The sequence below is a fragment of the Octopus sinensis genome, linkage group LG5 (genome assembly GCF_006345805.1).
Source record: "Octopus sinensis linkage group LG5, ASM634580v1, whole genome shotgun sequence".
NCBI lineage: Eukaryota > Metazoa > Mollusca > Cephalopoda > Octopoda > Octopodidae > Octopus > Octopus sinensis.
The window spans coordinates 20,574,823-20,597,522 of NC_043001.1; the positions used below are offsets into that span (position 1 = coordinate 20,574,823).

Here is a 22,700-nt window from a genome sequence, read left to right on the forward strand (position 1 = left end):
TGCCTTTCTTGCAGCTATTTTAATGCTGAACAACACCTACAACAACCTCTACATGTTTGGTTTATGGTTATAAGATCATAGATTCAATTCATAGACTAGGCAGCACATTGTGTCCTTGAAGAAAGCACTTCATTTCATATCACTTCAATCTGTTTAGCTGTAATTTGTATCAGTCCAATGCCGGTGTAGCCCTCTCTCTCTCACCAATTATCACATCTCGGATGTTCCACTGGGTCCTGAGTGAGGGGGAGAGCAAAAAGGCATCTAGCTCTGCACACAACTACATAGACACCTAAAACAGTTAATAAAAATTTGATACATTCTACACCACAAAGTCCAGTCTTTGTTGTGGCATGATGGCTTGTATACCTCAATGACTCAGAGAGCTATGCCAGTGAAGTGCGAGCTCCTGCAGAGCCTCCCATGCTGGACAAGTCAAAGAAGAGAAGCCAGATTAATATGGACCACTTCTTCCAAGATAGGTTTGCATAGGACAAACTTCACTATGAAAAATAATGGCAAAATTACAGAAACATCAATGACAATTCCAAATCAAGACTTAAGAGAGAAAAGCTATTTCTACAGGGAAAAACGATATGTTGGGCCTAAAGCTGGAATCCTCAAAGGAGGCAGAAGAGAGGACGCCCTAAAAATTGCTGGAGGCAGGACACTAAGACAGAGCTGAAAAAGCAGGGATCCAACTGGAGAGAGGCAGAAAAGATAGCCTGGAGTTGAAAACAGTAGAGAAAAGGTGTTGATGTTCTGTAGGGAGTGAAGAGTTTAAGTAAGTGTGGCTCATGCTATAAAGCCATACATTCACTCACAAGTGATGTCTGGTTGTATTGCATTCCTAAAACCTTTAGCTTTATGCCTTTGGGAAAAAAAACAAATAGATATCAGTCTAATGTATTTTACTTATGATACTATGACAGTCATATATCAAGCTTTTACTTGCTTCAGTCATTAGACTGTGGCTATGCTGGGGCACTGCCTTGAAGAATTTCAGTTGAATGAATCAACCTCAGTGCTTTTTTTTAAGCATGGTACTTATTCTATCAGTCTCTTTTGCCAAACCACTAAGTTACAGGGATATAAACACTTCAACACCAGTTGGTAAGTGGTAGTGGGGTATGGGGACAAACACATACATACCGTAAATCTTCGGGTATAGTCCGCCCTTGAGTATAATACACAGGGGATTTTTAGGGGGCTGTTCTTCTGAAAAACCTAAACCTTGTGTATAATACGCACCCCTTCTCTAACTTGAGTCAAGGAGGTCTATATAACGTCCTTGGTTTGTAAAAATGTATATTGTAACGTCCTTTATTATTATTGTATATATAACAATGCAAACGTGTAGCTTTTTTGTGCATTTTGTTTGCAGAAAATAAAGAAATAACAGTAATAACATTTAATAAATGTTGCTTACTGCAAGTTATGGATGACTCTTTTATGACTTCATTGCTTTCAGGCTTAGCTTAAGGTATTTTCGTGCCCAACATCACAAAATGTGTCTGAATAAACATTGCCGAAGAGCAAATAGAGACTCGGACATTACTTAGAAAATATTTTTCATTTTTAACCTCGTGTATAGTACACACTAGGGATTTTGGGGAAAAACTGCGGATTATACTCGAGGATTTACAGTATATATATATATATATATATATATATATATATATATATATATGAGACTTCTTTCAGATCTATCTACCAAATCCACTTGCAAGGCCTTTGTTGGCTTGAGGTTATAGTAGAAGATACTTGCCCAAGGTTCCATGCAGTGGGACTGAACCCAGAACCATGTGCTTGGAAAGCAAATCTATCACACAGCCACACACTATTTTCCAATACATACTGTCACTTGTTTCTTTGAGTCTTACTCATCATCATTGTTGTTTAATATCAGCTTTCCATGCTGGCATGGGTTGGATGGTTTGACTGAGGCCTGGTAAACCAGAAGTCTGCACCAGGCTCCAATCTGATGAGGCAAAGTTTCTGCAGTGGGATGCCCTTCCTAACACCAACCACTCCGAGAGTGTAGTGGGTGTTTTTGACATGCCACTGGCACAAGGGCCAGTCAGGCGGTACTGGCATGACCACACTTGAAGGTGCTTTTTACATCCCACTGGCATGGGACCAATCAGCCAGCACTGGCATCGACCAAGCTTGAATGGTGTTTTTGACACACTACTGGCACGAGAGCCAGTCAGGTGGCACTGGAAATGACCACACTCAAATGGTGCTTTTTATGTGCCACCTGCATGGGTGCCATATAACTGAATATGGTTGTACAAAGGTGGCGAGCTGGCAGAAACATTAACATGCCAGGCGAAATACGTAGCCGTATTTTGTCTGTCGTTACGTTCCGAGTTCAAATTCCACCGAGGTCGACTTTGCCTTTCATCCTTTCAGGGTCGATAAATTAAGTACCAGTTATGCACTGGGGTCGATATAATCGACTTAATCCCATTGTCTGTCCTTGTTTGTCTCCTCTGTGTTTAGCCCCTTGTGGGTAGTAAAGAAATATATAACTGAATATGGTTGTGCTTTTAAAGAAACAATTTAATTTATTTCAATATTTTACAGGTATGAAGAAGTTCATAAGAAAAAAGATGATCACATATCTGTACAGTATATGCCTGATGAAAGCATTCATTTCTCATCAGAACTTCCGAAATGTATTAAACTTTGCAGGTAAGTTTGAAAATAATCTGTTACTTGGTATTATTTGTTACGCATAGCTCACTGGTTAGAGCGTCGAGCTTATGATCGTGAGGTTGTGAGCTCGAATCCCGGACCGGGCTGCATGTTGTGTTCTTGAGCAAGACACTTTATTTCATGTTGCTCCAGTTCACTCAGCTGTAGAAATGAGTTGCGACATCACAGGTGCCAAGCTGTATCGGCCTTTGCCTTTCCCTTGGATAACACTGGTGGCGTGGAGAGAAGGAGGCTGGTATGTGTGGGCGACTGCTGGTCTTCCATAAACAACCTTGCCCGGACTTGTCCCTGGGAGGGTAACTTTCTAGGTGCAATCCCATGGTCTGTGTCGTGACCAAAAGGGATCTCAGATTTGTTACTTTGATAATCTATTCAGGTAATGAATCAGCAAAATCCTTAGTACTTTGGACAAAATGTTTCTAGTATGTAGTTACAGCAGTTAATGTTCTGAGTTCCAATTACATCATAATCAGTTTTACCTTTTATCCTTCGGGGGTTAGTAAAATATTATAGTTTCAAGTGGGGAAGCCTTTTGATATTTCTTTCTGTCGGGCATCTGTGATAAAGACTAGAATTATGAAAGAAGATCAGAACCAATTGACAAATAAAAAATAAAGAGAATACCCTCCATCAGGCATTTGCCATATTCTGAATGCCTTACTTCCCTGGGTATGGACACATTGAAACTCCAACGTCTGGCATCTGACTTGGCAGACACCCATAAAATTATTAACCATCTTACAAACAATAACTCTGAGCACCTTTTCAAATTCCATTTGTCTAACACCCGTGGACATGTTTACAAAGTCAGAAAACAGCACAGCTCCATTGACTTTCGGAAACACTTTTTCACGCTAAGAATTGCTGAAGCATGGAACAGACTGCTGGCATCAGTTGTTAGTTGTCGGAGCACTGCATCCTTCAAAACTTCCATGCTTCCTGAGATTCGCCAACACTACACCTGATTCTCTCCCCTCCATACACAAGCAAGCATGTATCTGACTCATACACTGTTTGCTTTCCAGACATTTGTACATTACTGCATATGCTTTATACACAAAGTTGTGGTGCACCTGAGCACTGTATACAATAATTTCATTATTATTATTATTTTTTTTTTTTTTGTTGTTGTTGTTGTTGTTGTTGTTGTTGTTGTTGTTGTTGTTGTTGTTGTTGTTGTTGTTGTGTTGTTGTTGTTGTTGTGTTGTTGTTGTTGTTGTTGTTGTGCTGCTGCTGCTGCTGCTGCTGCTGCTGCTGCTGCAGCAGCAGCAGCAGCTTGTCTCTCAATCTCTTCCTTTCTATTTAACCCTTTAGCATTTAAACCAACCATATCTATCTAAAATATTCTACATGTTTTATGATCAAATAAGGCAGATATGGTTTGTTTTTCATACTTACTCTGCAAATATCATTCTGAAAATATCAAAATCACTTGATTGAAATCTCGATGCTATGCGATAATGCATAATTAATTCAAAACAATGTGAATAAATAAGGGTTACGTTTGAGAGAGTAATCTGAATACTAAAGGGATAAATTGTATCCATTTCAAATATCTCCATTTTCATTATTAGAAGTATTTTATGTCTTCTTGTGAATAGTTTTATACTATTAACTAGTACTATGACCCGGCAATGCACATACATGCGAGTACTGTCCAAATCTCCGATCAATCACATACAGCTAGCTGGCATTCAATTGGCGTATCAAGTTTCGAGCATTTTGATTGGGTTTTGGATGGAAAATTCACCAAAAAGTCACTTCTGTTGATTTTTTAATGACTTTGCAGGGTGACTGGGGAAATGTAAAGATGTGCACACCACTCTTGGACAGTTTTGAATGACCACAGAAAGTGTGAGCCCTCTAACTGAAAAATTGTGGATTTCTATAAAGGACACACACACACAGACATTTTGCCGTTTATATATATAGAGATTCTTTTTATATGAAATTGATGAGATCAAACTTATTTCTATTATTTTACAGTCCCCTAAAACAAAGCTTTGAAAAATGGTTGAAGACGATGCTTTTGTGGGATGCTGATGCTCGTGGCAACGACAGTAAAGAGAAATCTAGCAAACAATGGTGTTTCCAGCAATTAGAGAAAATACTAGAAGCTCAGGTATTCAGCTATGTGTGCTGTACTTCGTTAAGCACTTTATTCTCTGTAATTTTTTTGCTAATTGATCTATAACCAGTACAGAACTAAAGAACTAAATTATTCGTCTTTTATTTGTTTTTGTCATTGGACTGTTACCATGCTAGGGCACTGCTTTGATGGATCAAGCAAATCAACCTTAATACCTTTTTTTTTTAAATCTTGTAATTTTTCTAGTTGTCTCCTTTACCAAACCTCTTAGTAATGGGAACATAAACAAACCAATACTTGTTGTCAAGCAGTAAGGAGTGACAAAGACACACACACACACACACACACACATATATATATACAGGTTGTGATGGGTAAATTGTCGCCATTTTATATTTTCAATTTCATGCATGCGCATTGTTTGTTTTTGATTTTGTCAACTATACAGTATAGTAGGGTCAGTTGGGCACCGTTTGTGAGGGAAACACTCTGCCAGAAATTTGGAAACGCCATGCTGTAGTGCTTGGCATTTGCTCTGGAAGCTCCAATATGAACATTTCAGAGTGTTTGGGTGTCAGTCTGAGGACATGTACCGAGAGTAATGAAAATCAAACATCCAGTCAACATCATGGTGTTTGGAGTGATCACTAGCGATGGCGAGGTTATACCTTCATTCATCTTCCCACACAGCCTCAAACTCAATATATTGGCCTACATCAAGTACCTGGAGGAGGTAGTGCTGCCCTGGGTCAAGAGAGTGGCTGCTGGAAGACCCTATGTCTGGCAACAAGACTCTGCACCATGTCACACGAGCAGGAGAACACAGTCATGGCTGTCAGACAATTTCTGCAACCACGTCACCCCTAAAATCTGGCCACCTAACTCCCCAGACTGCAACTCCCTTGATTATTATGTGTAGGGCGTAGTTGCGTGAGCGACCAACAAAACTCCTTGTAACACCAAAGATGAACTGAAGGCAAGGATTATGGCAGCATTCACAAACTTAAATAAGGAAGCCGTCCAGAAGAGTTGCAGGAGATTCTGAAGTAGTCGGCAGGCTACTTTAGTATTTCAAGATACTTTTATGTAATTTTGCTAAATATACCTGTTAAAATGAGATGTTATTTTGATTTTTGTGTAATTTAAATGACAGTTTAATTGCCACACTCTGCACACACACGCATGCACGCACTTGATGGCTTTCCACAGTTTCCAAGTACCAAGTTCACTCACAAGACATTGGTCAGCCTAAAGCTACAGTGGAAGATGCTGATCCTAGGTGCCATGCAGTGGGACTGAACCTGTTATCTTACCGTTTTTACCAATATATATATATATATACTAGCAGTATCGCCCGGCATTGCTCGGGTTTGTAAGGGAAATAATTATATAAGCATTTTTAGAGATGTAAAGTATAATAGCCATCTCAATATGGCTAACCACAAAGGGGGAGGGGTGTTACTGTAGCTTTTTACGTTCTGAGATTTAATAATAAATTTTAGAGAGTTACTTCCATTATATATGTCACAAATGGATTAAAAATGGGAAAAATTGATGGTAAATTTTTTTTTAAATCGTAGACTCATCGTAGACGCGCGCTAATACCCAGACGGTCTCGATATGAATCACGACTATAAGATACCCGGTTTTGGTTAAACTGCACCGCAAAATGTGGGAGTAGTTAGGAATCTAAATCGTAGGAGACAGACACACAACCTCACTTTTATATATAAAGATTTCCTCTATTTACATAATATTGAGGTCTCTTTCTTTCTTTTGTTATCTTATGTTTTTACCAATATACATATATATATATATATATATATATATATATATATATATATATATATATATATAAATATATATATATAGTTACAGAGGTGTACTTGCATAGCAAGTGACTTGATCTGAGATCGTGTGCTGGAACGAAAACAGTTGCAGCGTTGAAGGTGTTTATAAGCCATTTAAGAAACACACAAAAACCGTTAGATTCACTTCAACATTTAAATTTAATTTGTCAAAATATTTTCGTCGCTTTGTGACCGCGACCTGTTAGCACGATATTTTTGTCAGTGAACAGGTCGCAGTCTCAAAGCGACGAAAATATTTTGGCAAATTAAATTTAAATGTTGAAGTGAATGTAACAGTTTTTGTGTGTTTCTTAAATGGCTTACAAACACCTTCCACGCTGCAATATATATATACACACATATATATATATGTATGTATGTATGTGTGTATATGTGTATGCATGTATGTGTGTGTGTGTGCGTGTCTGTGCTTGTGATTGTCCTCCACCACTGCTTGACAACGAATGTTGGTTTGTTTACATCCCTGTCACCTAGTGGTTTGACAAAGGAAACAGATAGAATAAGTACAATGCTTACAAAAATAAAACTGGAGTTGATTCATTAAACTACAATTCTTCAAGGCATTGCCCCAGCATGGCCACAGACCAATGGCTGGAAAAAGCAGAAGAATAAAAGAATACATTCTCTACTTTGGTCTTATGTTCAAGGCATGAGAAAGCTTGAGTTTACATGAGAAGGCCTGGTAGAAACAGCAGCCAAATCTCCCTCAAATCACACCTTACTGTCTTATGTATGTATATATATATGAGCCAATGAGGGGGACCTCTACATGGTAGCTAGACCTGGTAGAAATAGCAGCCAAATTTCCCCCAAATCACACCTTACTGTCTTATCTATGTATATATGTATGTATGAGCCTATGAGGGAGACCCCTACATGGCAGCTAGACATGGTAGAAATAGCAGCCAAATCTCCCTCAAATCACACCTTACTGTCTTATCTTTCTGCTACTTGGATATAGGTTACTTTCATTTTATTCGTTGCCCACTGTGTGTGTGCGTTTGCGTGTGGTGTAAACCAGACTAAGAAAAGCATTTGACACACACACCAGAATGTGAGTTTTCTGTAAATTTTGCTTAATTGGAGTTTAAATTTTAAAAACTGCACCTGGCATGACGCGATGCATTGTACTCTTAAAAATGCTAGGTAAATTGTAATTGAAGAAATCCTATATTGTAGATTTGTATAACTCCCAAAGGGAGGCAGATAAAATCTGCCTTTTATAATAAGAGATATACACACACACACACACACACACATATATATATATATATATATATATATATATATATATATATGATGACTGGCGTCCGTGCTAGCAGGGTGCAAAGAGCATCATATGAATGTGATCATTGACAGAGCGCCTAACCGGCTTCCGTGCCAGTGGCACTTAAAAGGCACCATTCGAGTGTGATCATTACCAGTGTCGCCTTACTGGCACTCGAGCCCCGTGCTAGTAGGGTATTAAGAGCACCATCCGAGCGTGATCATTGCCAGAGCGGCTATCTGGCCTCTGTGCTGGTGGCACATAAAAGACACCATTCGAGCGTGATCGTTACCAGCATCGCCTTACTGGCACCTGTGCTGGTGACATGTGTAAAAGATTCAAGCGAGGTCATTGCCAGTACCGCCTTACTGGCCCTGTGCCGGTGGCACATAAAAGCACCCTCTACACTCTCAGAGTGGTTGGCGTTAGGAAGGGCATCAAGCTGTAGAAACTCTGCCAAATCAAGATTGAAGCCTGGCGCAGCCATCTGGTTCGCCAGCCCTCAGTCAAATCATCCAACCCATGCTAGCATGGAAAGCGGATGTTAAACGATGATGATGATGATGATATAATTACTGGTATCTTTATATATTAATATATTTTATATGTAAAGCATAATATGTTATACATGTATGTATATTCTTGTAATTGTCATTTTAGTAAATAAATAAATAAGTTGACATAATATAATGTCTAAAAGTTGATGAATCCCCTATTGATCCCTCCCATTTTCTTATTGCTCTCTCTCTCTCTCTCTATATATATATATATATATGATATACACACACACACACCACTTTGTCAAGAAGTTTGCTTCACAGCCATATAATTCCAATTTGATCCCAGTATTTTCTGCTATAGCCTTGGGAGTAAAATTTGGTTGCTGGAAACTGCACAGGTCATTGTGTGCCTGCTTCTCTCTCTCTCTCTCTCTCTCTCATATGTGTGTGTTTGAGTATACGAGTATAAACACCATAAATATATCTATACCTGTAAAAAGTCAGCCATTCATTAAACAGAGTCCAATAAAAAATGTGCCAAACCAAACTCTGGGACTGATATAAATAATTGACTAAAATACATGAAGGTGGTCCCAGCATGGGTATGATATCCACTCACTGAAATTAGTAAAACGGTAAAAGAAAATCTTAGCCATTGATTGATTTTTTTTTTTTCTTAATTATAACAAAAATTCATTCATTCATAATTGCTTCCCAAATGTAATTTTAAGGAGAAACATAAAATATTTTGTGATAACAATGTTAACATTAAATGTGCTTCATTATCTTCAGACAGTCTTCATTTAAATATTCTATATTTTCCAGATACTGCGCATCTATCATGTCACAAAAAACAATTTGCTGTGTTATATGTTGGAACCAGATCAAAGAATTGATGCCATACAGAATATAATATCTATGGAAGCTGATGTCCCTTCGAATGAACAAATCATTATCAAAGGAGATGGTCATCTTATTGATCGGCAGCAATTTGCTAAAGATTTCCTCTCAAATAATGTAATTCATTAATGTCATTTATTTTTATTTCATTTTTTATTGTAGTAGAGTGGCTAATTGGCTTCTGTGCCGGTGGCACGTAAAAGGCACCATTCGAGCGTGATCGTTACTAGTGTCGCCTTACTGTCACCTGTGCCGGTGGCATGTGTAAAAAGATTCAAGCGAGGTCGTTGCCAGTACTGCCTGACTGGCCCCCATGCCGGTGGCATGTAAAAACCACCCACTACACTCTCGGAGTGGTTGGCGTTAGGAAAGGCATCCAGCTGTAGAAACTCTGCCGAATCAAGATTGGAGCCTGGTGCAGCCATCTGGTTTGCCAGCCCTCAGTCAAAATCGTCCAACCCATGCTAGCATGGAAAGCAGATGTTAAACGATGATGATGATGATGATGATGATGATGAATGTGTGGCAGGATGATAAAGAAGCTTGCTTCCTAGCCCAGTGGTCTTTGGGTTCGGTCCTACCAATGCATCCAAGAGAAAGGCAAAGGCTGATACAGCTTGGCACCAATAACATTGCAACTCACATCTACACCTGTTTACCAGTAGAGGCTGCTCAGTGACCATGGTGAAGGTGGACAAGGAGAACTAAGAGTACAACAGTTGCTGTTCCTCTGCACTTATTGTTTGTCATGTTCTTAGTTGAAGAAGTTTGAGAAAGTGAAAGTAAGTCCAGAGTTATCTAACCAGAAAGGTTAGTGAACTGGAGCAACATGAAATAAAGTGTCTTGCACAGGAACACATCACATTGCCCAATCCAGAAACCAAACTCACTACTTCATGATTGTGAGCTCAATGCTCTTACCACTGAGCCATGTGCCTTCACCCCTGCATGGTAGCATTCCACATGTTGAAACCAGTAAAGAAATACATCTAGTTGCTAACACCATCATCATCAACATCGTTTAACGTCCGCTTTCCATGCTAGCATGGGTTGGATGATTTGACTGAGGTCTGGCGAACCAGGCTCCAATCTGATCTGGCAGAGTTTCTACAGCTGGATGCCCTTCCTAACGCCAACCACTCAGAGAGTGTAGTGGGTGCTTTTTACATGCCACTGGCACGGGAGCCAATCAAGGTGGGGGGATGGCATCACTCGCATTCGGATGGTGCTTTTTACGTGACACTGGCATGAGAAGCCAGTTAGGTGGCTCTGGCAACAACCCACATACAAATGGTGCTGGAATGCCCTTCCTAACACCAACCACTCCGAGAGTGTAGTGGGTGCTTTTACGTGCCACCGGCACGAGAGCCTGTTAGGTGGTACTGGCAATGGCCACAATCAAATGGTGCTTTTTATGTGCCACCTGCACAGGAGCCAGTCCAGTGGCACTGGCAACGACCTCGCGAAATCAAATGAGTTACAATTAAATGAGAAAATAATATATTAAATAAATTCAATTCCATCAATAGTAGCAGATGATTGAATCAGTAGAGCATTAAACAAAATTTTTTCTTCCTGTGAAATTAGCATGATATTCTAAACTCTATGAACATTAATTATAAAATAATAATTAGAATAAACCATTGTATTCACTGATGTAATCTGCGATCCAAGCCACTCTTAACTTTATTTCTTACAATTTTGAAGATTAATGTTTGGAATCATTTTCAATTTTGAAAACTAATGTTTGGAATCATTTTCTGTTAAGGTTTATTTTTTTACTTAAAGTTAAAGTGGTTTTGCTGTTTTTAAAAATTAATTAAATGGGTTTTTTTTTTCTTTATTTCATTTAGGATGAAGTATCACTTTTTCTTCTTGATAAGAGAAATCTAAATGGAAAACCAGATTACAGTACCCATTTGAAATATCCAGAACAAGTGCAGGTCATTCTAGGAAATGCCAATAATAAATTGAACAATTATGTAAGTTTTTTTTCAGTTGGTTTGATGATGCGACGATCCATTGTTGAGATTTAAGTAACAACAACAACAAAAATATTTTAATTTTTAATCCCCCACTCCACATCAAGTGAGTCTGTGTGTATGTGTAAAAGAAAAAAACATGTTTAGTAACAAGTACAAAAAAATGTTGTTTAAAAAATGTTATTATAGGTGTAGGAGTGGCTGTGTGGTAAGTAGCTTGCTTACGAACCACATGGTTCTGGGTTCAGTCCCACTGCGTGGCCCCTTGGGCAAGTGTCTTCTACTATAGCCTTGGGCCGACCAAAGCCTTGTGAATGGATTTGGTAGACGGAAACTGAAAGAAACCCGTCGTGTATATGTGTGTGTGTGTGTCTGTATTTGTCCCCCCAACATCGCTTGACAACCGATGCTGGTGTTTTACATCCCCGTAACTTAGCAGTTCGGCAAAAGAGATCCATAGAATAAGTACTAAGCTTACAAAGAATAAGTCCTGGGGTCGATTTGCTCGCCTAAAGGCGGTGCTCCAGCATGGCCACAGTCAAATGACTGAAACAAGTAAAAGAGTAAATCTAAACCCTACTCTGCATCAAGCAAATCCGGAGGCCAGTCGAGGCGGCGCTGGCAACGGCCATGTTCGGATGGTTGTCTTACGTGCCCCCGGCACTGGTATCACAGCTACAATTTCCATTGATGTTGATCGATTTTGATTTTGATTTATTCTGATATATATGAGGTTAAAAATGAAAAATATTTTCTAAACAATGTCCAAGTCTCTATTTGCTGTCCAGCAATGTTTATTCAGATGCATTTTGTGATGTTGGGCACGAAAATACCTTAAGCTAAGCCTGAAAGCAATGAAGTCATAAAAGAATCATCCATAACTTGCAATAAGCAACATTTATTAAATGTCATTACTGTTATTACTGTTATTTCTTTATTTTCTGCAAACAAAATACACAAAAAAGCTACACGTTTGCATTATGTTATATATACAATAATAATAAAGGACATTACCATATACATTTTTACAAACCAAGGATGTTATATAGACCTCTTAGACTCAAGTTAAAGAAAAGGTGCATATTATACATAAGGTTTAGGTTTTTCAGAAGTACAGCCCCCTAAAAATCCCCTATGTATTATACTCAAGGATGGACTATACTCGAGGATTTATGGTATGGTAAATAGAGAGATGGATTGATGGTGTTAGATAGAGAGTGGGAGGTTTGTCGATCTAAAAGTCACTCCTTGTAGTAAATTATATTCTTTTATTATTACATGCAGGCAACATTGTCTTTGGGATGCAGATTTTGAAAATCAAATTCGTTTATCTGGAGGATGCACCATTTAAGAGCCTTTTGGGGTTAAACACACATACATTCACATTTATCATCATCATTCAAGATACATGTTCCATGCTAGCATGGGTGGGATGGCACCACAAGAACTGGCCAGGCTGAAGCCTGCACCAGACTTCTGCGACTGTTTCGACAGGATTTTTACAGCTGGATGCCCTTCTTAATACCAACCACTCATATATATAAATGTGTGTATGTGTGTATATATATATATATATATACACACACACACACACACACACATATGTATAAATGTGTGTGTGTGTATATATATATATAGGGAGAGTTTACGACAAAAAAAAAGACGAAGACAGGTGGTGTACAAAACAAACAGATGTATTAGTATAACACTCAGGAATAGAAAAAATCTTTTACGTTTCGAGCCTACGCTCTTCTACAGAAAGGGACATAGTAAAAACAAGGAGAGAAAAAAATGTGTGTAGTGGCTAACGATCTATCATGGCGATATATATTCACACACACTTCATTCTTGAATTTGTTGTTCTATGTTGCAGGAACCAAAGAGACTATTTGCTGAAACATTATATTTCTGTAAGAATTTAGAAGAAAAATCTCGGCGCCTTATACAGAGTATAGCAGCTTGCAGGTTTGTATTGTTATGAAAAACATATTCATCATCATCTTCATCATTTTTATAGTATTTTCGTATTTACATATGAAAACATACTATTTTATGTTTGTGCAATGGAAATAGTTCATCATCATCTTCATCATTTGACGTCCACATTTCTATGGTTACATGAGTCTGATGGAATTTGTTGTGACAGATTTTCTATGGCCAGATGCCCTTCCTGTTACCAACCCTCACCTGTTTTCAAGCAAAGTAATGTTTTCCCATGGCCAGACATATTCTCCATGGAAAAATGGAAATGAACATCATCATCATCTTCGTTTAGTGTCCGCTTTCCATGCTAGCATGGGTTGGACAGTTCAACTGGGGTCTGGGAAGCCAGGAGGCTGCACCAGGCCCAGTCTGATCTGGCAATGTTTCTACGGCTGAATGCCCTTCCTAACGCCAACCACTCCATGAGTGTAGTGGGTGCTTTTTATGTGCCACTGGCACAGGTGCCAGACAAGGCTGGCAAACGACCACGATCGGATGTTGCTTTTTATGTGTCACCGGCACGGGGGCCAGGCGAGGCTGGCAGCGGCCACAGTCGGATGGTGCTTTTTACGTGCCACCGGCACGAGGCCAAGCGGGGCGGCACTGGCAACGGCCACGTTCAGATGGTTCTCTTATGTACCACCAGCACTGGTATCACAGCTGAAATTTCCATTGATGTTGATCGATTTCGATTTTCACTTGCCTCAACAGGTCTTCACAAGTAGAGTTTTGTGTCCCAAGAAGGAAAGGTATGCATAAGTGGACTGGCTACATCCCATGTAGAACAACCTTGTTTATTCGATGATGATGCTCCCTTACAATCATCATATGATGTTTAGACAAAGGTACATGCACATACACTCTGACACACAGATACTTATATATGATGAGCTTCTTTCAGTTTCCATCTACCAAATCCACTTACTAGGCTTTAATTGAACTGGGGCTACAGTAGAAGACACTTGCCCAAGATACCATGTGAGTTTCTCAGCCACGTAGCCACACCTGTACCTATTTTATAAAATTATATATTGTGGACACATAATCATTGAGGTCTTCTTTTTCTCACCTGTGGTACCTGACTGGTCCTGTGCCGGTGGCACATAAAATGCACCATTTGAGCATGGTCATTGACAGCCCTGCCTGACTGGCTCCCATTCTGGTTGTACATAAAAAGTACCATTGAAGCATGGTCGATGCCAGTAGTCTCACCTGCCTTCATACCAGTGGCACATGAAAAGCACTCTCTACATTCTCAAAGTGGTTGGCATTAGGAAGGGCATCCAGCTGTAGAAACCTTGCCAGATCAGATTGGAGCCTTGTACAGCCTTCAACCTTGCCAGTCCTCCATCAACCTTGCCAGTCAAACCATCCAACCCATGCCAGCATAGAAAGCAGATGTTAAACGACAATAATGATGATTTCATAGTTGTATTCAGTTTGTGTCATTTGAGAGAACCTGAAAAAAACATTAAAAACCTATTACTTTAGATGAACCATTGAGAAAGAGAATATAATATATGACCTTTGTGAAGTTTGTGGCCTTAATTCATTTTTTTATCACTAGCAAACCCTTAGTATTGACTGAACAGATCAGTTAAATATGTATGAAACCAGTGCAGGAATTTCTACATATTTGCATAACCTGCTAGACATAGTAATTAAATCTACCTCAAATCAAACTCTCTTTTACTTGTTTCAGTCATTTGACTGTGGCCATGCTGGAGCACCGCCTTTTAATCGACAACTCGACCCCGGGACTTATTCTTTTGTAAGCCCGGGGACATAAACACACCAGCATCGGTTGTCAAGCGATGGTGGGGGGACAAATACAGACACACAAACACACACATATACATATACACGACGGGTTTCTTTCAGTTTCCGTCTACCAAATCCACTCACAAGGCTTTGGTCGGCCCGAGGCTATAGTAGAAGACACTTGCCCAGGGTGCCACGCAGTGGGACTGAACCCGGAACCATGTGGTTGGTAGATAAGCTACTTACCACACAGCCACTCCTGCGCCTATTTTAAAAAAAAAAAAAGGATGCATTGTATAATGTAGCCCCATATGCATTCTGCAGGTGAAGTGCTGAACACATCTCTCCTCATTTCTCTCCGATTCATTCATAACTTATTTGGGATATCACAGTTCCCTTAACCCTTTCTTTACTCTATGGTTGTATGGTTAAGAAGTTTGCTTCCCAGCGGCATGGTTTCTAGATCAGTCCTGCTGCATAGCACCTTGAGCAAGTGCCTTCTGCTATCACCATAGTCTAATCATTCTGAGTGGATTGGCTTGAGGGAAACTGGAAGAAGCCCACTGTGTTTGAGTTTGTCTTGGCATCATATGATTGTTGTGTATGGATGTCATTCATTTCCAATATACTCCAAAAAAAATTACCGTGCTTAGAAGCAGATGGAGGTTGGTACCAGGAAGGCCTTCCAGTCGTCATCATCGTCGTCATTCTTCTTCTTCGTCTTCTTCTTCTTCTTCTTATTATTATTATTACTACTACTACTACTACTTAGTGAGAAAGTATTGCATGCAATGAAAGTGACACTGGGGTAAAATATACGAAGCCGAGTATACCCATCACGACTACCCATTTGATGAGGGTAGTCCAACCCACTCAAAAGGTCCCTGAATAAGGGTTGTTTAAGGATGATGGACAAAACACCCATGTTTCCAAAGGTGTATTATTCAAACCCCAAGGAATTCCTTTCAACACATGACTATGATGCTCCCCGACTACTTCTGCTCATGATCAGAGATGCACATATCGTCAGACACCAAGGGACATGCTCAACTGGTTGAGGTCAAACAACTGTCAAGCAAATCTGTGGTATTGAGCAGAATATTTGCTGTAGCCCATCTTTTATACCAAGTCAAAACAATGTACATGATAACACTTCCAATCAGTTAAGATCAGGAGCCACAAGAGTCACTGCCTGGTACTGCATCAGGGCATTTATTATTATTACTACTACTTCTACAACTACTGGCTGAAGGCACACTGGCCAAAATGCTTTGTAGTATTTTGTCTGTCACTACAGTTCAAATTCTGCCGAGGTCAACTTTGCCTTCCAACCTTCTGGGGATCATTAAACAGTGCAGCTGATATAATCAACTAGTCCCCTCCCTGAAAATTTCAGGCCTTTTGCCTTTAGAAGAAAGGATTACTACTACTACTACTATTATATTTTTATGTTGCTGTATTAAATTTAATTTTGTTCTTTCTTTTCAGAAGATCCTTAGCAAATGATCATGAACAAATTTTAAGTGAAAAAGGACATCCCTGTGATATCAAGCCTCAAATTTACTTAAAAGCTGACATTCTTTCAAAAAGGTAAAACAATAGATCGCATTCTCTGTTTTCTATTGAAATAATATTTATGGAATTGATACCAGGTTGTTTGGTGCTTTTCAGTATTAAAATATGTTTGTGAGTGAATACGTTTTTTAATAAATCAAATTTTTTTTTCCAGATTGCAAATGAATGAAAAGAAATTTCAAAGTTTAAATCTAAAACCACCAGGTGTGTATGTAGTATTACCTTTTGTTGTTGTTGTTGTTCTTAACATTGTTGTGTGGTAAGTAGTTTGCTTCCCAACCACGTGGTTCTAGGTTCATTAGCACTGCATGGACCTTTTGCATATCATCATCATCATTTAGCATCTGCTTTCCATGCTGGCATAGGTTGGACAGTTTTACTGAGGACTGGCAAGCCAGAAGGCTGCACCAGGCTCCAATCTGATCTGGCAAGGTTTCTACAACTGGATACCCCTCCTAATGCGAACCACCCCAAGAGTGTAGTGGGTGCTTTTTATGTGCCATTGGCATGAGGGCCAGTGAGGCAGTACTGAGATTGACAACGCTCGAAAGGTGGTTTTTACATGCCACTGGCATGGGAGCCAGTCAGGTGGCACTGGCAACAGGTGGCGAGCTGGCAGAAACGTTAGCACGCCAGACAAAATGCGTAGCCATATTTCGTCTGCCATTATGTTCTGAGTTCAAATTCCGCTGAGGTCGACTTTGCCTTTCATCCTTTCAGGGTCGATAAATTAAGTACCAGTTACGCACTGGGGTTCGATGTAATCGACTTAATCCCTTTGTCTGTCCTTGTTTGTCCCCTCTATGTTTAGCCCCTTGTGGGTAGTAAAGAAATAGGCGTGACTTCTATTATAACCCTAGGCTAAACAAAGCTTTCTGCATCACCTTGGTGTGTGTTACTATCTCCTTGCCTTGATATCACAATCATAGTTGTATATGAGTGTCCCCATCATGCAGGCAGTGTTCTTTGTTTCTGGTTTTCCATGAAAACATGTCTGGTCATGAGGAAAACATTACCTTTCTTAGAAACAGTGAGGGTCGGTGACATGCATCTTATCTAAACCTGTAAATTCTTGTAATTACAATGCAATGGTTCTCTCTTCCATTTTCATGACTTGGTCCATCAGCTTATAATTATCCTTCTTGTGTTCCTTCCTCTCTCACCTGTAGCTAACAGTGGTATTGCTAGATCAATCATAGTGATAACACCTTTCTATACAATCTGACTCTGTATCTAAGGGAGTGAGTGTCTTCTACTATAGCCTCGGGCCGACCAAAGCCTTGTGAGTGGATTTGGTAGATGGAAACTGAAAGAAGCCCGTCGTAAATATATATGTGGAGGTGCAATGGCTCAGTGGTTAGGGCAGCGGACTCGCGGTCATAGGATCGCGGTTTCGATTCCCAGACCGGGCGTTGTGAGTGTTTATTAAGCGAAAACACCTAAAAGCTCCACGACGCTCTGGCAGGGGGTGGTGATCCCTGCTGTACTCTTTCACCACTCTTTCTCCCACTCTTTCTTCTGTTGGCCTGCTCGCTTAGCCAGTGGGGTGGCGTCATTCGAAGGCTAAAACAATGCGAGCGCATTGTGACCAGCGATGTGTAACAACATCTGATGATCTGGTCGGTCACGTGATGATGATACATATATATACATATATACATATATATATATATATATATATATATATATATATATATGTATGTGTGTGTATATGTTTGTGTGTTTGTGCTTGTCCGCCCAACATCGCTTGTCAACCGATGGTGGTGTGTTTACGTCCCCATAACATAGCGGTTCGGCAAAAAGAGACCGATAGAATAAGTACTAGGCTTCCATAGAATAAGTCCTGGGGTTAATTTGCTCGACTAAAGGTGGTGCTCCAGCATGGCCACAGTCAAATGACTGAAACAAGTAAAAGAGTAAAAGGGTATAGTATTTAATTACTGGATTACTAATACAGCATCAGTTATAAATAATAATGCATACAAAATCATATTCATATGTATTTAGCTCCATTGTGAAATTATAGCAGTGTCATTAAACCACAAGGATTTTCTGCAGCTTGGAATAGTCTCATCTAACTTATGCAAACACCATTCAGACAAGATGTTACTTTAATTTTTTATGATGATGATGAGTAGTTGCATAAATTTTAATTAATTACCAAAATACATGACTTATTCCTTTTTTTTTTTTTTAATCTAATTTCTTTCGTTGTTGTGATTCTTCTTTAAGTAATCAATATATTATAAGTTCTTCTCTTTTTTTATTCTTATAGAAACATATAATGATGTTATAAATGACTGGAACAAAATGATTTCAGAACTGGAAAAAATTAAAAGTTTTGTGAGTAAAATTTATTCCTGTTTCAAATCCTTTTGGTAAAATTTACTGTTAAACGCAATATATATTGCTCCCATGATGTCAAAATAACTTCTTTGTTGCTTTATCTTTTCTTAGATATTTATAATAATGAAATTATTGTATACAGTGCTCAGGTGCACCACAACTTGTCAGAGTATATGCAGTAATGTACAAATGTCTGGAAAGCGAACAATGCATGAGTCAGATACATGCTTGTGTGTGTATAATAATAATAATAATAAACATTGTGTACAGTGCTCAGGTGCACTACAACTCATCGAAAGTGTATATATAATCAGGTGTAGTTTCGACGGATTTCGGAAAGCATGAGGGCCTTAAAGGATGCAGTATGGAGGGGAGAAAATCAGGTGTAGTGTTGGTGAATCTCAGAAAGCATGGAAGTTTTGAAGGATGCAGTGCTCCGACAACTAACAACTGATGCCGGCAGTTTGTTCCATGCTTCAGCAACTCTCAGCGTGATAAAATGTTTCCTGAAGTCATGGGAGCTGTGCTGTTTTCTGACTTTGTAAACATGTCCACGGGTGTTAGATGGGTGGAGTTTGAAAAGGTGCTCAGAGTTATTGTTTGTACGATGGTTGATAATTTTATGTGTGTCTGCCAAGTCAGCTGCCAGACGTCGGAGTTTCAATGTGTCCATGCCCAGGGAAGTAAGGCGTTCAGGATATGGCAAATGCCTGATGGAGGGTATTCTTTTGGTTGCACGTCGCTGATATCTAAGGCTTCCATCAGTAGAGTTGGCCATATATCTACACCTGGACAGTCCCTTCTTATTCCTTTATTGCCCACATAGAGGGGACAAACAAGGACAGACAAAGGGATTAAGTCAGTTACATCGACCCTAGTATGCAACTGGTACTTAATTTATTGACCCTGAAAGGATGAAAGGCAAAGTTGACCTCGGAATTTGAACTCAGAACGTAACGGCAGACGAAATACCGCTAAGCATTTCGCCTGATGTGCTAACGTTTCTGCCAGCTTGCCGCTGGACAGTCCCTTCTTAATGCATGAACACACTTGGTCGTTGCCTAGAGACCCCCTCAGATGTAGAGACCCTATCTTAATCTGTGTATGCTGCAGTATTTTGTCATTAAAGAAGATGTTGGGGATCTCCAGTGCATTGTTTTACTCAGGGGCTTAAAGGGTAAAGGTTAAAGACCCCCTTTGGGGAAGGTTGTTTATGGAAGACCAGCAGTAACCCATGCATACCAGCCTCTACGCTCCATGCCACCAATGTTATCCAAGGAAAAGCAAAGGCCGATAAGGGGCTTATAATGCTGTTAAGACAGCCCTGCCCCTAGAAATTTCCTCTCCAGGATGCAAGCCTGGACAAGGATTCTTTTATGGTGGAACCAGCAGTTTCCCATGCTACAAGTTTCTCCTCTCTACACCACTGATGTATCCCAGTGGTAGGCTAGGGTTAGAATAGTTTAGCACAAATATCATCACTGATGAATTCAGACAGGAAAGACCTGACGAAAATATTACAGAACAAGTTACCCAATGCTGTAACAATTCTGCCTAATCCACCGTCATGGACAAGTAGTTTATTTTATTGACCCCGGGAGAATGAAAATAAAGTTGACCTTGGCAGGATTTGAACTGGAGACATAAAGAGTTGGAAAAAATGCTAAAGGCATTTTACTGAAAGCTCTAAACAGTTCTGCCAATCCACTGCCTTATCTGTGAAGCCTATGTGTGTTACATCTCAGGATCTATCTTTGTCCATCTTACTATCAGTAAGAAGAACCAAGTGCAAGAGTTTGTCAATCAAACAGACTAATTTCCTTGAATCGGTTGTGGTGCACAATTTAGTTGCCCCATCTCAGAAGTGGCTGTTGTCATAAGTGTTATAATTTGACTTAGAAAGTCACTAGCTATTTTGTACTAAGATATGTTTTTGCTCTGACATATATTTTCTTATTAACTCTTGTTAGTGTTATGGATAATATTCTAGAATAGATAACTAGAGATGGCCATTCATTGATAAGAGATGCAATTTTAAGTCATAAAATATTTTCTATAAGGGAAGAGAATGCCCATGGGATATGGGCATTTTCCATGCTGACATGGGTTGGATGGTTCTAGCAAATGAGAAGTCTGCACCAAGTTCTGCTCTCTGCTTTGGCATGGTATCTATGACTGGATATCATTCCTAACGCCAACCACTTTACAGAATGTATTGGGTGCTTTTTACATGGCAACAGCAGCAGTGACGTCCCCAAGTAACTCATAAGACAAGACCCCTCAACTGAGGGCAGGAGTAGTATTGAGAGACAGAAAAGGGTGTCTTGCAGTAGAGAAGAAAAAAAGCTGCCTCAGGTGGAGAAAGAGAAAGAGATGGTGAAGATGAGATAGTGAGAGGGCATGCCCCCAAGTTACAGGGAGGTGTCCACAGTCTAGTCAAAAATGCATTTTAATTAAGTTTATGAATCTGTGTTGCAAGATTCCTGGTGTGAAGTCATGTGTCGAAACAACAATACATATTAATTAATTATTGTTACAACTGCTTTACACGTCTCTTCATATATTTTTCACTCATTTCTATTGTATAGTCATAATCATTTGTTTTATATAATTTGAGAACAAAATATATTTATACAGGTCCAACCGTCTGAAGCGAAAGAGGAAATAGATGAATTTGTCTCCAGTAATATAAGCACAACTTCTTTTAACGAGAGATATGAAACTTTAAAAAATATGTAAGTTTTAAAAAAAATTTTATAATAATAATAATGTGGCTAAGTAGCTTGTTTACAAACCACATGGTTCCGGGTTCAGTCCAACTGCGTGGCACCTTGGGCAAGTGTCTTCTACTATAACCTTGGGCCAACCAAAACCTTGTGAGTGGATTTGGTAGACAGAAACTGAAAGAAGCCCATCGTATATATGTATATATATATATATATATGCGTGTGTGTGTTTGTGTGTCTGTATTTGTCCCCCTAGCATTGCTTGACAACCGATGCTGGTGTGTTTATGTCCCCGTTACTTAGCAGTTCAGCAAAAGAGACCGATAGAATAAGTACTGGGCTTACAAAAGAATAAGTCCCGGGGTCGAGTTGCTCGATTAAAGGTGGTGCTCCAGCATGGCCGCAGTCAAATGACTGAAACAAGTAAAAGAGTAATAATAATAATAATAATTGTGTTGATGAACTTACTGTATTCAGTTCTCAAGTGCAGCACAGCTATTCAGAAAAGGTAACCAAAAGTGCATGTGCAGTACATAGAATAATGCACACAAAGTAAACAGTGAATGAGTCAGTTAGAAAAAAGTGGGGAGTACATCAGGTGTACTATTTGCAAATATCGGGAAGCATGGAAGATGTAGTGTCCTGAAAGCTAACAACTGATGCAAGTAGTTTATTCCATGCTTCAGTAATTCTGAGTGCAAAAATGTTTCCAAAAGTCACGGGTGCTGTGTTGGTTTTTGATTTTGTAAGCATGTCCACAGGTGTTTGACATATGGAATTCAAAAAGGTGCCCAAGGTTGTTGTTGGAAGGATAGTGGATAACCTTGTGGGTGTCTATCAAGTCAGTTTCTAGACATCAGAGCTTTAATGAATGTGTCCATACCCAAGGAAGCAAGACATTAAGAGTATAGTAGATTCCTGATGTAGGTACTCATCTTGTTGCATGTATCTGAACAGTTTTCAGATATTCTAAGCAAGA

The 22,700-nt window shown here is 39.4% G+C and overlaps 1 protein-coding gene across 3 annotated transcripts in view; it reads left to right on the forward strand.

The window, feature by feature from the left end:
• The window catches only part of LOC115211871 (inhibitor of nuclear factor kappa-B kinase subunit alpha), a 71,096-nt gene that overhangs the window by 28,394 nt on the left and 20,002 nt on the right, over positions 1–22,700 (forward strand). For all 3 annotated transcript variants that reach the window (XM_036503199.1, XM_036503198.1, XM_036503200.1), the window contains exons 8-16: positions 2,590–2,697; positions 4,708–4,843; positions 9,274–9,465; positions 11,202–11,330; positions 13,204–13,295; positions 16,563–16,664; positions 16,804–16,853; positions 18,925–18,992; positions 21,633–21,730. In XM_036503199.1, the coding sequence (XP_036359092.1) occupies positions 2,590–2,697; positions 4,708–4,843; positions 9,274–9,465; positions 11,202–11,330; positions 13,204–13,295; positions 16,563–16,664; positions 16,804–16,853; positions 18,925–18,992; positions 21,633–21,730 (975 nt within the window). The remainder of the gene's footprint in view (positions 1–2,589; positions 2,698–4,707; positions 4,844–9,273; positions 9,466–11,201; positions 11,331–13,203; positions 13,296–16,562; positions 16,665–16,803; positions 16,854–18,924; positions 18,993–21,632; positions 21,731–22,700) is intronic.